The 16,789-nt window shown below is 31.0% G+C and overlaps 2 protein-coding genes across 2 annotated transcripts in view; one reads left to right on the top strand and one right to left on the bottom strand.

The window, feature by feature from the left end:
* LOC149481821 (uncharacterized) overlaps positions 1–16,789 on the top strand; it is a 118,346-nt gene that overhangs the window by 49,292 nt on the left and 52,265 nt on the right. The gene's annotated exons all lie outside the window — the stretch shown is intronic.
* LOC149481823 (uncharacterized) overlaps positions 1–16,789 on the bottom strand; it is a 34,621-nt gene that overhangs the window by 9,246 nt on the left and 8,586 nt on the right. The window contains exons 2-3 of the mRNA XM_089705418.1: positions 6,511–6,717; positions 3,292–3,403 (exon numbers count right to left, since the gene is read on the bottom strand). Coding sequence (XP_089561544.1) covers positions 3,292–3,403; positions 6,511–6,717 — 319 coding nt within the window. The remainder of the gene's footprint in view (positions 1–3,291; positions 3,404–6,510; positions 6,718–16,789) is intronic.

The raw sequence follows: 16,789 nt of genomic DNA, 5'->3' as shown, positions 1-16,789 counted from the left end.
TTTATCCCGGAAATCCCACGGGAACGGGAACTATGCGGGTTTTCCTTTGCAAACGCGGGCGAAGCCGCGGGCGGAAATCTAGTAGTAGCATAAAATTAAATTCTAGTTTTGATATTACGCAGAAGACACTATTATTACAAAAAATGAAGCCACTATTCCAATAATATAACCATAAATCTTTCTAGAATAATTTCAATATAATCTATTGATTAACTAATATATTTTTTCAATAGCTATTAAAATGTTAAATATAATTTACATAATAACAAATAAGTTTTAATACATTCAATCTATTTTTGCACATCTTTAGTGAAAAATTATAATAATTTGAGTGGTTCTTCTATGTTTTTCCGCGTAAGACCAGTTTTAAAAAACAATACTCTAATAATTTACATTTTAAATTCGTGAATTATTCAAATTAATAATTCATTACAATAATTACAATAATTCATTACATACATTAGCAAGTAATCAAAATTACAACTGACAGTTATAAAAGCTATAGCTTCGTTTCTACCGAATAAATTTATAATATCTGTATTTTTAGCTGTTTTACATAATCTATTCCAATATAATTTACTTAAATTAAAGGGTACAATGTATAAAAGACACCATCAGACCAGGCAACGGCTATGGCCAGGTTGACTGGATTAAAAACAATAAAATTGAACCTACGCGGGCTATGCCACTCGGTAAAGACTTTTTTTACTACATATTCTAAAGTCAAGATGTAGCTTTCAAAATAAAGAAATAAAAACTTTTAATCTTAGTTAGTGTTTAGAACGAATTCTTGTTCTAAATTTTTATTTTATTATAAGTACCTATCAAGTTTTTATTAACATTAACGGGTCCTTGGTTTTGGTTTGTTGTTGTTGCAAAGCACAATTTTGTTTTTTTAAAAGGGTTTTGGGGTCTGCAAAACAAAGTTGTAAATTATGAATACAAATTGCAATATAAAATTGTATTTTGTTATAAAAGGATGAATTGCCACAAATAAAACTAAAAACAGATTACCAGTTTCAAACAGTTACACTATATATATACATTTTTATAATTGTTCGTGTTAATGAAGGCTACAAGTACTTATTATAATTTATTATGATAAAGATCATAATACTTTCTCAATTAATAAGTAGTTTATTTAGATTTAGACATTATATGAGTAGTTATCAATAAAATTAACTAAACATAAACATAGACTGTGTGCTCTTGAAATATGAAGTAGAGAGCCAGAAAGGATCGGAATAGGACTATATAATCTACGAGTTCCGACTATTCGACATTATCTAACATAATATTATATAACGAAAGTTTGCGAATTATAAATTCAGAGTAATACGGAAAGAAAAGGTTCTCTTACATAAAAAATTTTTTGGAGAGGTTAAAAGAGGTCTTTGCTCTAAAGTTGGACACACTGAGTTCATCGTAAGATTTAAAATAAAAATAAAGTATTAGTGAAACAAAATTTAAAGAGATTATATTATTAAATAATAGGTGCCAGAACATACTCTACCTTAATTTAATATTATAATTTTCGCGTAAAACGAACAATCACAATAAAAAGTTCCGTTTATTTCCTACTGAATAAACGTGCATGTTTCTAACGAAATAATAAAGACATGAATCTCAAAATTTAAGGAAGCATTAGATAACTGTTATTTAAGAGTTGCGTGAGTTGAAACTGAGTAAAACTTCGCGTTTTTAAAACATCTCGTGAAATACCGTCCGGAAGATATTTATTGGAGTCACTTGCACAACTACTGTAATTTGTAACCTTGTTTGTACTCATATCTTGCAATAGACAATAGCAGACATGAAAACATAAGCTTTCCGGTCGTGACTTAACCCTCGTACTTAAATTCTATGAGATTCCCATGGGAATCAGATAACAAAGTTTTAACAATCTGACTCGTGCATTTATGATATTAGTCCGGCTACTCACGTACCTGCCGCAGGGGCAATATTGGTACAATCTCGGTTGGTCGGCGGTCGGAGCAATTTCAGTTGTTCTCTAAATTGCCCCTGCTTGCCTATACACATCACAATTAAGGAGCCAATTAAGGGTCCAATTCCAATATTGCCCCTGCTGCAGGCACGTGAGAAGCCGGTCTTAGTAAGTATAAGGTTGAGGTGTTCATTTAATAATACGTATATTTTGTTTTCTACGACTTTGTATTATAGTTTCTACGTCATAACTTCCCTTATACGTATAATTGTTTTATAGAACCCTTACTCAATAATCAATATGCAAAACAATGTCGACGCACCATCATTGCAACAAGCGGTAGTAAGAAGAAATAATTGAATAATACCTACTACTTTTCACAAGGTTAAGTCGATTGCGGTATTTAACATGTGATTGTTGTGAGACACATGTGAGTTGTGACATAATAATATGTAAAACAATGCCAACAAAGCTTCTATGTAATCGACACTTATGCCTTGGGCATTCCTTCTTTTACTCTCCTTAAAACGCTTTTCCTATTAAAAAGACTCCATTACCACTAGTCGAACTATTTTATTAACCGACTTCAAAAAAAGGAGGAGGTTATCATCAATTCGGCCGGTATGTTTTTTTTTTTTTTTTATGTATGTACACCGATTACTCCGTGGTTTCTGAACCGATTTACGTGATTCTTTTTTTGTTCGATGCGGGATGGTGTCGAATTGGTCCCATAAAAATTTTATTCGGATAGGCCCAGTAGTTTTTATTTTATGAGCATTTTTGTCTGTATTTGTAAATGTTGCAAGTGCAAGTTTGAAGTCGGTTGTTTTTAACGCAGTTATTGACTTGTTTGTAAACAATTAAAATAACACTCCCTCTATGGTATGGTAGAGTCACGTAGAAGATGATTATCGAAAACATTCTTAAACAAATTATCAATTGTATCGCATAACTTGATAGATTTTGTATAATTTTAGAATATCATTTTACCCAATAGGATGCAATAGACCTTTGCAGTCCTATTCGCCATTACTATTTATGCCATAAATAGCCATTACTATTATTTATACACGACACACACTCGACGTTTCTTTTAATGTCCAAATAGAAACAAACTTCCTGTCTAAGGGTGCTTTTCCACCGGAGATGTATATATCCGGAGATATATAGATGTGATGATAGTATCTCTTCCATCAGCTGTGCTGACAGAGGCGAGGTAAATAAAGTGACAGTATTGGTTCTTTAAAAACACATCCCTCGCAAGTCGCAACGCATCCTTCCTTTCTGGTGGATAACCACCCTAAGCCAGAAACACTGCCGATAATCTCAAATTTCCTACTTCTTACCTATTAAGTATGAGAGGTCTTAGTAAAGGCGGGTTGGTAAGCGGCGCTTGTGACGTCTCGGGGGGTTGCGTTGGCGGCGGCGGCGGCGGTGCGGGCGTGGGAGTGTCCTTGCCTGTTAAATAATAATGCCACATAATGCTTTAACATTTCTTATAGAGATGGAAAATGGATATATCTGATAGATGTTACGTAATAAAGAATCTTATATGCATCGATAAGAATGAAAACATCGGAAAACGAACTATACAGTAATATGATTTTCTATACTTACATGTATAGAGAGTCATGTTAGTTTATTTTTCATCTAAATAATTTCTGATTAATAGCCATGAGAGCATCGTATACATTTAAGAAAAGAGGAAATAATAAAATAATATATCTAAAAGACATTCCAGTCCGCTCAAAGATGGTTAAATTTACATATCATATTATTTTGTAAATAATTGCAAAAATTATGACTATTATTATTTATTATAGGAATTAAAATAGTTGTTCTATTAAAATTCCTAGCTTTATGCGATGGTATAGTTATATCTCTATAGTTTTGCAATTAATATACAAAGAGTAGTACCTATAAGGAAAAAATGGAAATCAATTTGTCGATTGATTCACTCAATTATATTTTTTTTTCTGATCGAACAGTTTTTCATTAGTTTATCTATTAATACCGATAACATTTTTTTCTTTGTAACTAGTATACTTAGCTAGTATAAGTACCTATAATTTAATGACAACATCAATCTCTATTTTTTAATGTAGGTACGCAAAATATGGAAATAAAGCTCTATACCCGATTACCGAATATATATTAATATTTACGTGGCATAAACGCATTCAATCCCTTCAATATAGGGTGAAATACGAGGAAGAAAGACGTATGGACTACGACCGATACAATACGATAAATTTTAAGTTGGTGAAGTGGATCAGCTAAATTAGATATATAAATAAAAATATTGCACTGGAATAGAGTCAAAAAAAGCCAAATGGTCAAAGTCATGGCATTGAAAAAGTTTTAAAACACAAACAAATTGAAGAAATAAGTGTATAATTACATAACATTAACATCTCAATTCTCAACAGCTGTATATGCATTATGCATTATTTTTCTTTGAAACCCGGATGAGACAAATGTAACCACCTTGAAATGTTACAGGTTCTACTTAGGATAATGGTTTATTCTGATACTAACGTGATTTTCATTCATTGGGAACATACCCCATGCTAGGCAACGATTACTCGCCCAGTAATTATAGCAAATTTTAAAATATCTTGACATCGTCCATGCCAGGATAAAATAAATTTATGTATCTACTTAGAGCTCCGGTATTATAGTCGATGGATACAGGGTGTCACTGTTGGTATACTAAGCTAAAAGGAGGTTGTAGTTTTGCATACGCTGAGTTCATAAAAAATACTTATAAAATTCCACACGCATTTTTTTTTCTAATAGATGAATTCCTAAAACTCTATTTGTACACCCATAACAAGCAACCCGTCCAACTTTGCCACCAGCACGTGAGCTATCGTTTAAGATTATGTTTTCATAGACAAAATGCTCACATTAGCGAAGCGGTATATGCCAGCTGCGCGAAGCTAGAGAAGAAAACATGGATTTTCAGGAAAAATTTAACAAAAAATTTTTGACGTAATTTTGTTGTTTAAGTATTTTTTACGTGATCAGTGTATGCAAAACTACAAGTCCCTTCGCGCTTAGTATACCAGTAGTGGGACACCCTGTATATATAATCTGGCCAATTTAAGACGTACCTACCTAACCTAGTAATTAATTTTTTTGGGTTACGAAAAAAAATCATAATCATAATAGTTCACAAAATATGAAGTTCGACCATCTTATATTGTTTTTGTTCGGTTTGATTTTATAAATGGTGTAATTATTTTAACAATGTTAATAAAACTCGTCGTGTGGTTTCCTAATTATAGAAATAAATGTTGTTATATTCGGTTGGGAAAAACACAATGTCTGTTTTGAATTTGCTTCCAGGTATAGTTTTATTTGGCGATTAACTTGTTCTAACATTGGCTCATACTAGCTATATATATTCACTATTCTGTATGAAAAAGTCGTCGTCGTTGGCCTTTGGGTCTACTTATTACAGACTGTTTACTGTGTGATGCCTGAGCAATGTTTTTGGTGTCCATTCAATGCGGGATCGACACAATAAACTAGGGATGTAACGATACATGATTTTGCCGATACGATACCGATACCGATATTTGTAGTAATGTATCGGCGATACCGATACCGATACCGATATCGATGGCTTGGTAGAAAAATATAATAATAAATAATAGTGAATTATGCATAAAAAGAGACAACTGTAAATCGTATTCTTTTAAATAAAAATGCCAAATCAAAAAACAACAAAACCATTTATTTTAGTATTATTATTTTACGAAGTCAGTTAAACTTTAAGTAATACACATACAATCAGTACCTACCTAATAAAAGTTTACTATAATGGTAGAGTTTTTTCAGAAAACAAAGTGCGCACGCGCGGGCGGCCTCCCGCATCGTTCATTGGGCGCGGATTTTTGAATTATTTGATATCAAAAAAATTGGTTGTTTGTAAAGTAGGTTTACGATCGAGATGTTTACGTGATAACATAATGCAGTGGCAGCGCTCGAGATGAAACGGGAGATCGGTCCGTCTCTCTCTCGTTATACCTGCGATCGCGCTCGTGAGATTTTGGTGTGACACAAGTTTATGAACATGTCACCCGACTAAAACGATTATAAAAACGTTATCACGTTAAAAATTAAAAAAATTCAAAATCATTTATTTCTTTCCTTTACATAAACAAATTTGTGATTGGAACACTCCTAGTAAGCAAATAAAATGCTTGTGTCAGGAGGTTCCACTCTTCCTTAACACTATTACAGAAACAGAAATAAAACAATATGAATGAATACAATGCAAAAACATAAAAGAAAAGAAAGAATTTAATAAAAAAAATATCGGTATCGGTTGATTTATTATCGGCGATACCGATATATCGGCTTGCCGATATATCGGCCGATATATCGGTATCGGTATCGGTATCGTTACATCCCTACAATAAACGATAAAGTCAAGCACCCAGAATTACTTTTGAAAGATTTAATAGACAGTAAACGAAACTTTCAAGTACTTACCTAATAATCGAGTATCGAGCTTTAATAAGTTTAGCTGTTTCCTAGAAAAATGTCATTCTTACCATTATAAGGAATAGAGTTAAACTGTTCGTTCGCAAGAATCATTTCGAAGTATCTCGTGAAATCCCCCGTGGGGTCCCACCGGGAGGACAGTTTGGCCCACTCGTCGGGGAAATCGCTCTTTAGCCGTTTGATAATCTTCACTGATGCTTTCTTTTGCCTCTCGGAGCAACGAACGCATTTCGTTCTTAACGCTTCTGGGAGTAGCCCTGGGAAGAGATAAAAAAATTAATTCACTTGTACTTAATAGGATCAATTTGGCTCTTTGTGCCTTCTTTTCTTGCTTAGATAAAGGAAATTAAGTCGTATAATAACCTAATGTACTTAATAAGATCAAATTGGCTATTTGGGTGCCTTCGTTTTTTGCATTTACAGGTGTTTATAAATAATTAGCGGAGTTTATATTTTTTGATTGGAATTACAATAATTTATTAAAACAGACAATGAATATTAAAGCGTTATCATCACGGGGAAGACATCTTATGAATATAAAAACCAATCCTACATTCTGCCGCAGTAAGCTTGTATCCTATGCCGTCGAAGTTTTTGATTCTTCAACATATTAACAAGCGGACTTCTTCACAATATTTGTGATTTTACTATATCGTTTGGCCTTTTCCGAACAACAATACATGCTAATTCAATTCATGAATTGATATGTGAAATAGCTCACTGTCAATTTGCATAATCTGATGTACCATTAATACGATAATTCCTTGATATTACGAATTAATCGAATACTCAATATACGTATTAGAATTTTAATGAGCAAGTAAGAATGTAATCGAACTGGTTTAGATTAACTCCCGTTGAATAGACGAGTCAAATAATTAATTACCTACAGCTGTTATAGGAATTTCTATTGTAACAACGCAATTATCTTCGTCTACTTCTTATCATAATGTGTCGTTTTGAAAATCAATCGATTGTTTATCTTAAATTCTAAAATATGTTGTCTATTAACCATGGGTAAGTAAGGATATGAGTAGAATTAAAGTTGATAAATCATAAATAACCAATAATATTAGTTTTATCCATAAAGTAGCGTTAGCTCCTATGAAGTAATTTAGTTCTGTGTTTGAAGAGTAAAACGGCAGGAAATTGCTAAATTATATTATTTTTAAATAAAAAAATCTAATCAATTTTTAAAACATTAATTTTTTTTCTAAATTGTACGGTCTCTAATCTATCATGTAATTTATAAATTATGATATTATCTATGATTATAACTTGTACACTAATTTGATCATTGGTGTTTTTTTTTATGTAGAGATTACGTTACCGTATTGTGTCAATGACCGATCAATATAAACAGCTAAAAGAAAATCACACGATGTTACAATAACGAGAGATCATAAATCACATGAGAAGTAATGGTTGCAGAAATCTCATTTCTTTAGAAATTATGGAAGGCTGTTGAAACCGTTCGATGTGCGATGTGTTTTTATTACTGGAAAATTGAGAGCACCTATGCGTAAGGATTTGTAATTTTGCTTATTTACTTCTTACAGGCTTTTCTATGGAGTTTTTTTTTCATACTTATCAACATCATTTTTTCATTTTTTGTTGAACACTGATGTCTGTTAATAGTTGGTCAATAGTGAATCATTCAATCAATTTTGAGTCAATATGTAATTTATCAATATCACTTTTTTATCAACGAACATTTACCCACCACAAAAAATTTGTGTGTTGGCTGACTAAAAAATTGTTATAAATAGCTGGAATTCCTATTGTTAATCGTTTTAAAAGGTCATGTTATACTTGTTACATTGAATAAAAATCGTTATTTTTTATAAATTGTAACAACAGCCCGCGGCTTTGTTTGTAAGATGTGTTATGTGTATAGGAAATTTCGAAGCTCTTGGACAGATTGTGTGTTGTATTGCAATGTTTTTCAGCAAAGTATAAGCATTTATTATATTCTATAAAGAAGAGGAGGTACTATTAATTCTAATTTAAACCTACTTCGTAATATTAATCATTCAACATAAACGATAGTTTTACAGAGCAATTTAAAACCATATAAAACTTTTTTGCGTAAATATTAAAAAACAAATGACAACATATTTAGTACCTTGAGACCTCTTATAGGACATTTGCCGTGAGAAAAGAGTTTCCTAACCTTACCTGTATTTATTATAACAGAATGATACGCAAAATGTTCACGTTTATAACTTTCTCTTTTATGCGTGTTTGTAAACAAATCACCGTTTATAAAATTTATGTAACGTCAAAGCATTGTTATTCTGTATGAGTAGCAGGGCAACATAATGGTTGATGCGAATGCCATCGAATATTAACAATTTCCTTATTTTTATAAACATTTATGCTATGTGACTGGTATTGTACTGGTATAAATATATAATCAGTGTTTGTTGATTTCTGTAATCTTAAATCCATTTGTATTTTATATCCTTTGTAATTTGTTTATAAATATTTTATAAGTAATACCTTTGTCATTCGTTATTCCTTGCAGGACAGTAGGTACATTGGGTACTTATATATGGTATCAAAATCGAGATTATGATCCAGGTAGATTATTCGTAATCCAAGTAATTATCAATTTAAAGCTCCGTGTACGACATTTGGTATATAATATATTTTATTAAAATAATAGAGTTCCTACTGCATGAAAGCTACGCTATTTCACCTAAGTTATCTACAGAGTGCATACTATGTACATTGATATCCTCCATTCAAACTACAAATTATTTTCTAATTTGTTTATGATTATTCGATACATAGAATACCTAGTATGCCTACGTTATATTATCCACGTGTTCAATATAACAATGCAATAGTTCTGAGAATTAAAATGTGTAATACTTTTATCTTACGTACGTATCTATGTACGGTTATTTGACTCATTTTTTCTAGCAAGTCCTTTGTAATTGTCTTTGGCACAGCATACAAATGGCATGAACATCATCTAAATAGAGTCATTAGATTTATCTTGTACTATAGCGGTACATCTTTATATATCTTTGTATAGATAATAATGAGGCTCATCACGACTTGCAAAGATTTATGTTATTATGAAAAAAACTTATAAATTATTGCAATCGTATGTAGATCAATATGCTCTATATTATATATTCTCTTTATATATAATATATTATTCCGTAGGTGCTTCCAATATTCAAACCGAAAGTTGCTTTGTTGAATGTCTAAAATCTTGCCCGTTCTTAATTACACATACATTGTGTTTAAGAAAAAAAATAATTGACTATAAGACACAAGATTATTAGATGCTTTACCGGCATTTATTAGACCAATCCTAACGTCATATTTTATTTTTCTTCTGGCTGAGGACTACGGAAGCTCTTTGGCTGTTCAAGAACTGTCATATTTTTTGCCGGATATCTTATAGATCTTTAATATGTATTTATATGCAGGATGTAATTTATAATTCAAATTACAATAATTTAGAAAAAAAAAATATGTATTACGGATGCGCTTTTTTATGAAATATGCAAAATTATTCAAATGTAAATAGACCATAAATAGTGGTATTTTATTGTTATGTTTGTGAATTATGACAAAAATTATTAAAATAATACAAAAACCATTTTATAGGTCGATTTATGATAATAATATGGATTAGTTCTGAATAATTTTCAGTCATCCACTTGTTTGATTTTCATGCACAATAGTTGAGGCACGGACCTGAAATATTATTTCAAATTCAAATTCATTTATTAATTGCTTGAACACGCACAGTGCACACACTTTCATTCGACATGAGAGTGCAAGGGCGGTGCAATTACACGGAAGAAAAAATTTCACATTTCGTACCCGACCTACTGGTACAAAGGAAAATTTAAAAGTAGTATTCAATATTATTTCATACTATAATTGCATAATTGATAGAGATGCACCATCCTGAAAATAATTTTAGCGGCACCCATGTTCTATTACTTATGTCTTCCTACCTGTTTATTATTTGTATTCTTTATTATTACTGTAACATTTGTATATTGTATTATATTAATAACGTGGATGTATTAAAGGAGTAATTGATTGCAAAACAGATCCTATATTTTATAAGATTCTATAAATAATTAATAAACTGGTATTCACAAAGAATACGGATTTGGATAATGACGTATCTTAATAAACAATAAACGTATTTTATAATCCGAGAAAATTCCAAAAGCAAAATATTCCACAATTTAATATTTATGTACGTGTTTTGATCATCCGAAGTGCTAAGAATACTTATTTACAGACACAAAACTGATAAAAAATATAACGATCTCGGTTGTAACTAAAAAAATAAAAAACACCGTTTACGTTTTTAGCTTATTATTACAATTATTATTATTTTATGAGTCTTTTTATAATGAATACAATAGTGAGACAAAATAATGTTATTATACACAATTTGTTTTATATTAATTACTATTGAAGCAATAAATAGATTCATAGAAGCTGCTTTGTCACGAATAAAGCATATTATGTACACTGCTGAACGCGGATGTCACCATTGAAGATATTGATAACCTACTCATTGTTCATATATTTACTTACAAAAGCCTGCTAGCTTTCAGTTTGTCTTTTGTACTGGGCGTGGCACTCGTAATCGATATTCTTTACACAAATACATAATGTTCATTTTCAATTCCAAAAGGCCGAATAAATTACCTGGCGAAAAATTTTGGGATTGAAAAATTTTCAGGTGTTTATTCTCTGCTATGTAGTTAGTGATCAAAAGCTATGTAGTTATATATCTGAATTGGTGTCAGCAGAAGAAGACGTCTTTATCTTTATTCATTTTTTTTAGTACCTAGCGACAGGATCTCAATATATAAAAGCTTGACGTTACAGATTTTTAGTTATCCAGTATAAGGCTGTCCAGAATTCGTAAATCTCAAAAGGCTAAATACCAACATACTTATTGTTCCAAGGTTGCATTGAAGGTCAAAGCAAAACCTGTACAGAGTCATTGAACTTACCGTTACATAGGTAATGTAGATCTAAGCATTTCCACAAACGTACCACAAACACGGTACAATGAATGGCTTCCTTCATGACAGTTAATGACCTAGTTTGACCTTTTATGTCGATCAGAATGTCAAATTCGTCACACCAAATTAGGCGTAGAATCATTTTATGTCTTAACGGTATTGTATCGATATGTTTTGTATCGGTAACGAGACTGTCACGTCAAATATCAAACAGTTTAGAGGATTTAAATCGATGATGGGATGTTCTGAACTCTTTACTGTCATATTTAACTAATTCTAACCCAGATTTGACCCAGGTTAGGTTAACAGAAAGTTCTACTTATTCATTTTTGTAGCCTTAATTCACTAATATTTCAGTCAAAGTAAAAGCGTCCTGTATCTTTCAGGTTTTGCGATCTTTAGACAAGCTTATCTAAGATTCCTTAGATGTTAGAAACTACACTAACTACATACCTACTTTGTACTTAGGTAAGCAATGTTGAGTAACCTAAAACTACCTATATCTTTTATCAAACTAGAGAATAGAAGAAGCAATCCAGATGCAAGAAGCCCAAATTTTATAATCATGAGAATTAATTTCATTTATGCGGTTCGAGCATTCTTCTCACAAAGCCTGCTTGGATTAAACTATTTCACGTTAAAAATATTTAAGATAAATATGAACTTACAATCGAAATAACTTGACTCATCTTATGAACTTCCGTGAGAATGGTTCCAAATAAAGATAAAATCTTTTTTTTAACTTACGTCACTTGCAAACGTACTAACTAAGCCATGGTAATGCTGGTATAGTACGTACCTACTTCAACAACTAAGTATTGGGATCCGAATGATCTAGGAAACACAAAATAATAATAGTTTAATAAAACTAAAAAACACGCTTTTTATAGAAAACCGAACTAAAAAATAGAAAATTTTATCAAATTAGTGTATTGTCATCGGTCCTCAATAAATCTACAAAGTTTGAACGAAATCTGGCCGTTTAAAGTGGGTCCAAATCGCGCCCAAAGAAGTCGGTTACAAACATACAAACATACAGGTGAAGCTAATATAAAGCGTGTAATGAGACTTAGTTCGAGAATGATCATTTTGTCTGATCGGAAAAATATAATATTATTAAAATATCAAATGAGTTAATTTAAATATAATAAGACAATAAAATAGCTGAAAAATAACACCTAATGTAAATAGGTACTTTGTGGAATCATTGACAAACATTTATGCCTTTTCATAGATAGTATGTATTACAAAGCTTCTTATTGTGAAAGTTTTAGAGAAGATTCCATTGTTATATTACGGAAAGATCTTTGAAATAAATTGCAAATTGATATATTACCTACATAATGTGTGCTCTGCTATTACAGTACATATTGCAATTTGATAATGATCAGCTTAGACTTGGTATGAAATAATATACAATTATTGCTCAATATGTCTACAAGAAATGGTCCATTGGAATCTAAAAATAAAAATGATGTAACCGGTAATTTATATTCATCACATAAATTAATGAATTCCTTTAGGATGATTATAATTATTTGTTCAATTTTAATCTATAAAATGAACTTTTGTCCAGTGTTTAAAATCTTATTGCAATCTTTTATGAGGCAATAATTTCATAAGGCATTTTTTAAAATAAACAAACAACTCTACATTATTGAGATTTATTATCTACATAATTAGGTGAAGGCGGCCATCAAAAACACGTTTTACCCAAGTTTTAGCGATTTTAGGCAATAGCTGCAAAAATTTTAATCTAGACATAGCTTCTTTGAATGCTAACACTAAAATGGAAGTTTTGCAACCTTATATTGATAATTTTATTATTATTTCATCAATATTCAATTCTCTTTTACTACTCGAACTTGGCCATAGTTTATAAGGTCAAGTGACACAATAATTATTGTTTCTCTATCTACTACAAAATGTAGATGTTTGATAAGCGATTAAAAGGAGATTATAATATTCGGATACAAAAAGAAGGACAAATTTCACTTACGGCAACTCTGGTGTACCTACCAAATTTTCCCGGGCTTTATTAATTATTTATTTAACTACTAACATAATGAGTTAATAAGATAAACATAACCTAGGCAGAGAACTGTTTCCTTGGAATAACGTGCGTGACCGTTATTACTAACAAGCTCCATTCCCTATGGACATGCTGATTATTTAATCTAGCAAGACATAAATGGTAGACTAAATATGTGGTCGTAGAAAAATACAATATCACGAGGCCCCTGTATAATGAAAATTATTTGTCACTTTATACAAGGACAGAATAACAAGTTAGCGATAAAATACATATAGGCACCTAATTTGTCATAAGTAGGTCAAATAATATTCTGAATCATTTTTGACTCAGACATACTTAGACACTGTAAATTCAAAATTTTTGAATTTTTGCCCACACCCTCTCTCGCAAAAGTCAAGGTCAATTCATCAAATAAAAATAACAACAAAGATATCGTTAATTAAAACTTATTTTGTAATCTGCGAATTATTTTCTATCTATTCGATAGATGAGCCGTGATGTCTCGATTGGGCAATAGTGCAGTCGAAAAGGTTAAGAATCGATTAGCGTTATTATCGATTCAGGATTGATTGATTGAAATTCGTGCTATGAATATCGATATGTCCTTGCCCGATCCGTGTCATGAGCTGTCGGAATGCGATCACAAAGTAAGTAAACACTGCGGAGTGAGAATTTTACGATTTCTTATTACTTTCACTTAACGTAATGGTGTGATTATAGAAAGTTTTTTTTTGTAAAAAAAAAGAATTGGTCATAACATACCTTGATAAGGGTCTTGAAACAACTCTTTTAGAATATGTTTTAAAAGTTATCATCATAAAAATATTCCGTATGTACCTTGAAAATTTTACAATGAACTTAAAAAAGTTCATTGTTAAAATATTCAACTTCTTATACATTTTTTAAATTTAAAATATTACTCATTGTTTTATTATTCCTATACTTACTCGAAATTTTTATTTAAATGATCATTTAAATTTTAATTACCTATGATACCAAAATGTAAGAAAGATAAAAGTAAGCTCTATGGTATACGTATTCAGTTTCTACATGGTTTCTACACTACACTTATAGGTAGTACCTGTACATCTTATATTACAATAACTAAACCACACACATAGACTATACTATACTTAATACTACACATTTAACAACTAGCTGCACTCTGCGGTTTTACCCGCAGTGCTCCGCTTCTGTTGGTCTTAGCGAGATGATAAACACCGAAAGCCTTCCTCGATAAATGGGCTATCTAACACCGAAAGAACTTTTCAAAGCGGACCAGAAGTTCCCGAGATTAGCGCGTTCAAACAAACAAATTCTTCAGCATTATAATAATTATTAGTATAGATTCTCACAGTATCAGTCTGTATTCTTCCATATCAATTAGCCTTCCTCGATAAATGGGCTATCTAACACCGAAAGAACTTTTCAAAGCGGACCAGAAGTTCCCGAGATTAGCGCGTTCAAACAAACAAATTCTTCAGCTTTATAATAATTATTATTAGTATAGATTCTCACAGTATCAGTCTGTATTCTTCCATATCAATTAGTTTTCCATAACAATAAAGATATATTAATATATTTAAAAAAAACATCCATTTGCGTCAATCCAAACTGTTATCGTATTATTAACTATTAGTGGATAACAACTCGTCTTGTTCAGCCCGTTTAAATTGACTGGCAATAAATAATACACGTATCTAATATTTTAGATTATGTATATCACAGTTCGGTCATAAATATTAATAATGTGTTTATTTTTTTGACCAATGAACTATTGTGTCTGGATTGAATTGGAATCAGAATTATGATGAAATCGTTTGTCTGTTTGGGCTGAAACGGGATTTTATCTATATAATTATTTATTATCTAATCCACGCTCAGTCCAAAATAATCCAGGGCCTTTTCCCCGAAGAGAAACGCATTTCCCAATTGAAATTCTTAGGTCATTTTCCTATACATCGGTTACTGCACTATTGCCGTCATGTAATTATAATTTAAAGGACATAATACAACGTTACTGTAAATGGAAACAAAAAGTACAAAGTTTTACGTTTGTTATATCTAGATATCGATATTTTATAATGTAGGACAGAAGGACAAATGTTGTTATATAATACAATGCAGGTATCCTCTATTTTGTCGATGCTCTCAAAACCACAAATAACTTGACAACAATATTCAGTTCACCACAGATCATTTCATTTTATATTGTGTCTTCTAACCTCATTCTAAGAATAATTTTATATTTTGATCCATTATGTGCTCGTTCGAACTATTCATCCTCGTTTTATGTAATCGAATTAATGTTAATTAACATAATTTAAAGGTGTGTTACAAGTATTTTTTTAAACGTTTCAGGCCTTTTATCTATTTACATATAATAAAATCGTAGGAAAGTCAAAACTGTACATTGAATATTTTTTTAAAAGAATACATAATCCATGATCTATAATCGATATAGAAGCCAAAAATATAGTTTTTAGAATTTTTGTCTGTTTGTCTGTTTGTCTGTTTGTCTGTTTGTCTGTATGTTTGACCGAGCTAATCTCGAAAAGTACTGCATAGATTTACTTCAAATTTTGCATGAATATTCCTAAGAGGTCGGGTGAGGATAGTTTAAACATATTATCATGATATCACCTTCGGGGGAGGAGCTGTGAACCTTTATTTTTCTTACATATTCCGTGTACTACGACAGCGTACAATCTAAAGACTCATGTTTAAATGTTGGTTTCGAGTAAGCCATGCTATTATCTAGCTTTACAAAATAAAAACTATGTCATTTACGTAATTTGGGCAGAGAAACAGTTAAATTAATCTTAGCAGTATAAAGACAAATTTGAAACAGCGCCATCTATGAAGTGTTAGTAAAATCAAACACACGTTAACTATTGGAAATTAATAATCAAATGACGCATATATAAATGTTGTTTGACAATATCTAGATTGACACTATAAAAATTATGCCATTTAAGTAACTTGGGAAGAGAAACATAGTTTAAAGAATGTAAGTTGTATAATGTTAATTTTGTAACAGCGCCATCTATGAGATTTCGTAAAAATCAAATCAATTTAGATGTTAACACTACTGAATACACAGTTGGAAATTAATAATTTAAATATAATTATGTTATTTATTTAACTCTTTAGCCCATATCTTCCCTTCCCTATAAGGTATATTTCGTGTAAATAATAATTATACTACATTTTTTTAAAGTGAGGGTAGATGTTTATTATTTTATTTTAAGTAAAACTAGACACCATTATCTACAG

Source organism: Colias philodice, chromosome 16 (assembly GCF_061535455.1).
Source record: "Colias philodice isolate Cphi_HAF_F1 chromosome 16, ilColPhil1 Martin Lab GWU primary, whole genome shotgun sequence".
Lineage (NCBI taxonomy): Eukaryota > Metazoa > Arthropoda > Insecta > Lepidoptera > Pieridae > Colias > Colias philodice.
This window is presented reverse-complemented; position numbering and strand designations above follow the sequence as displayed.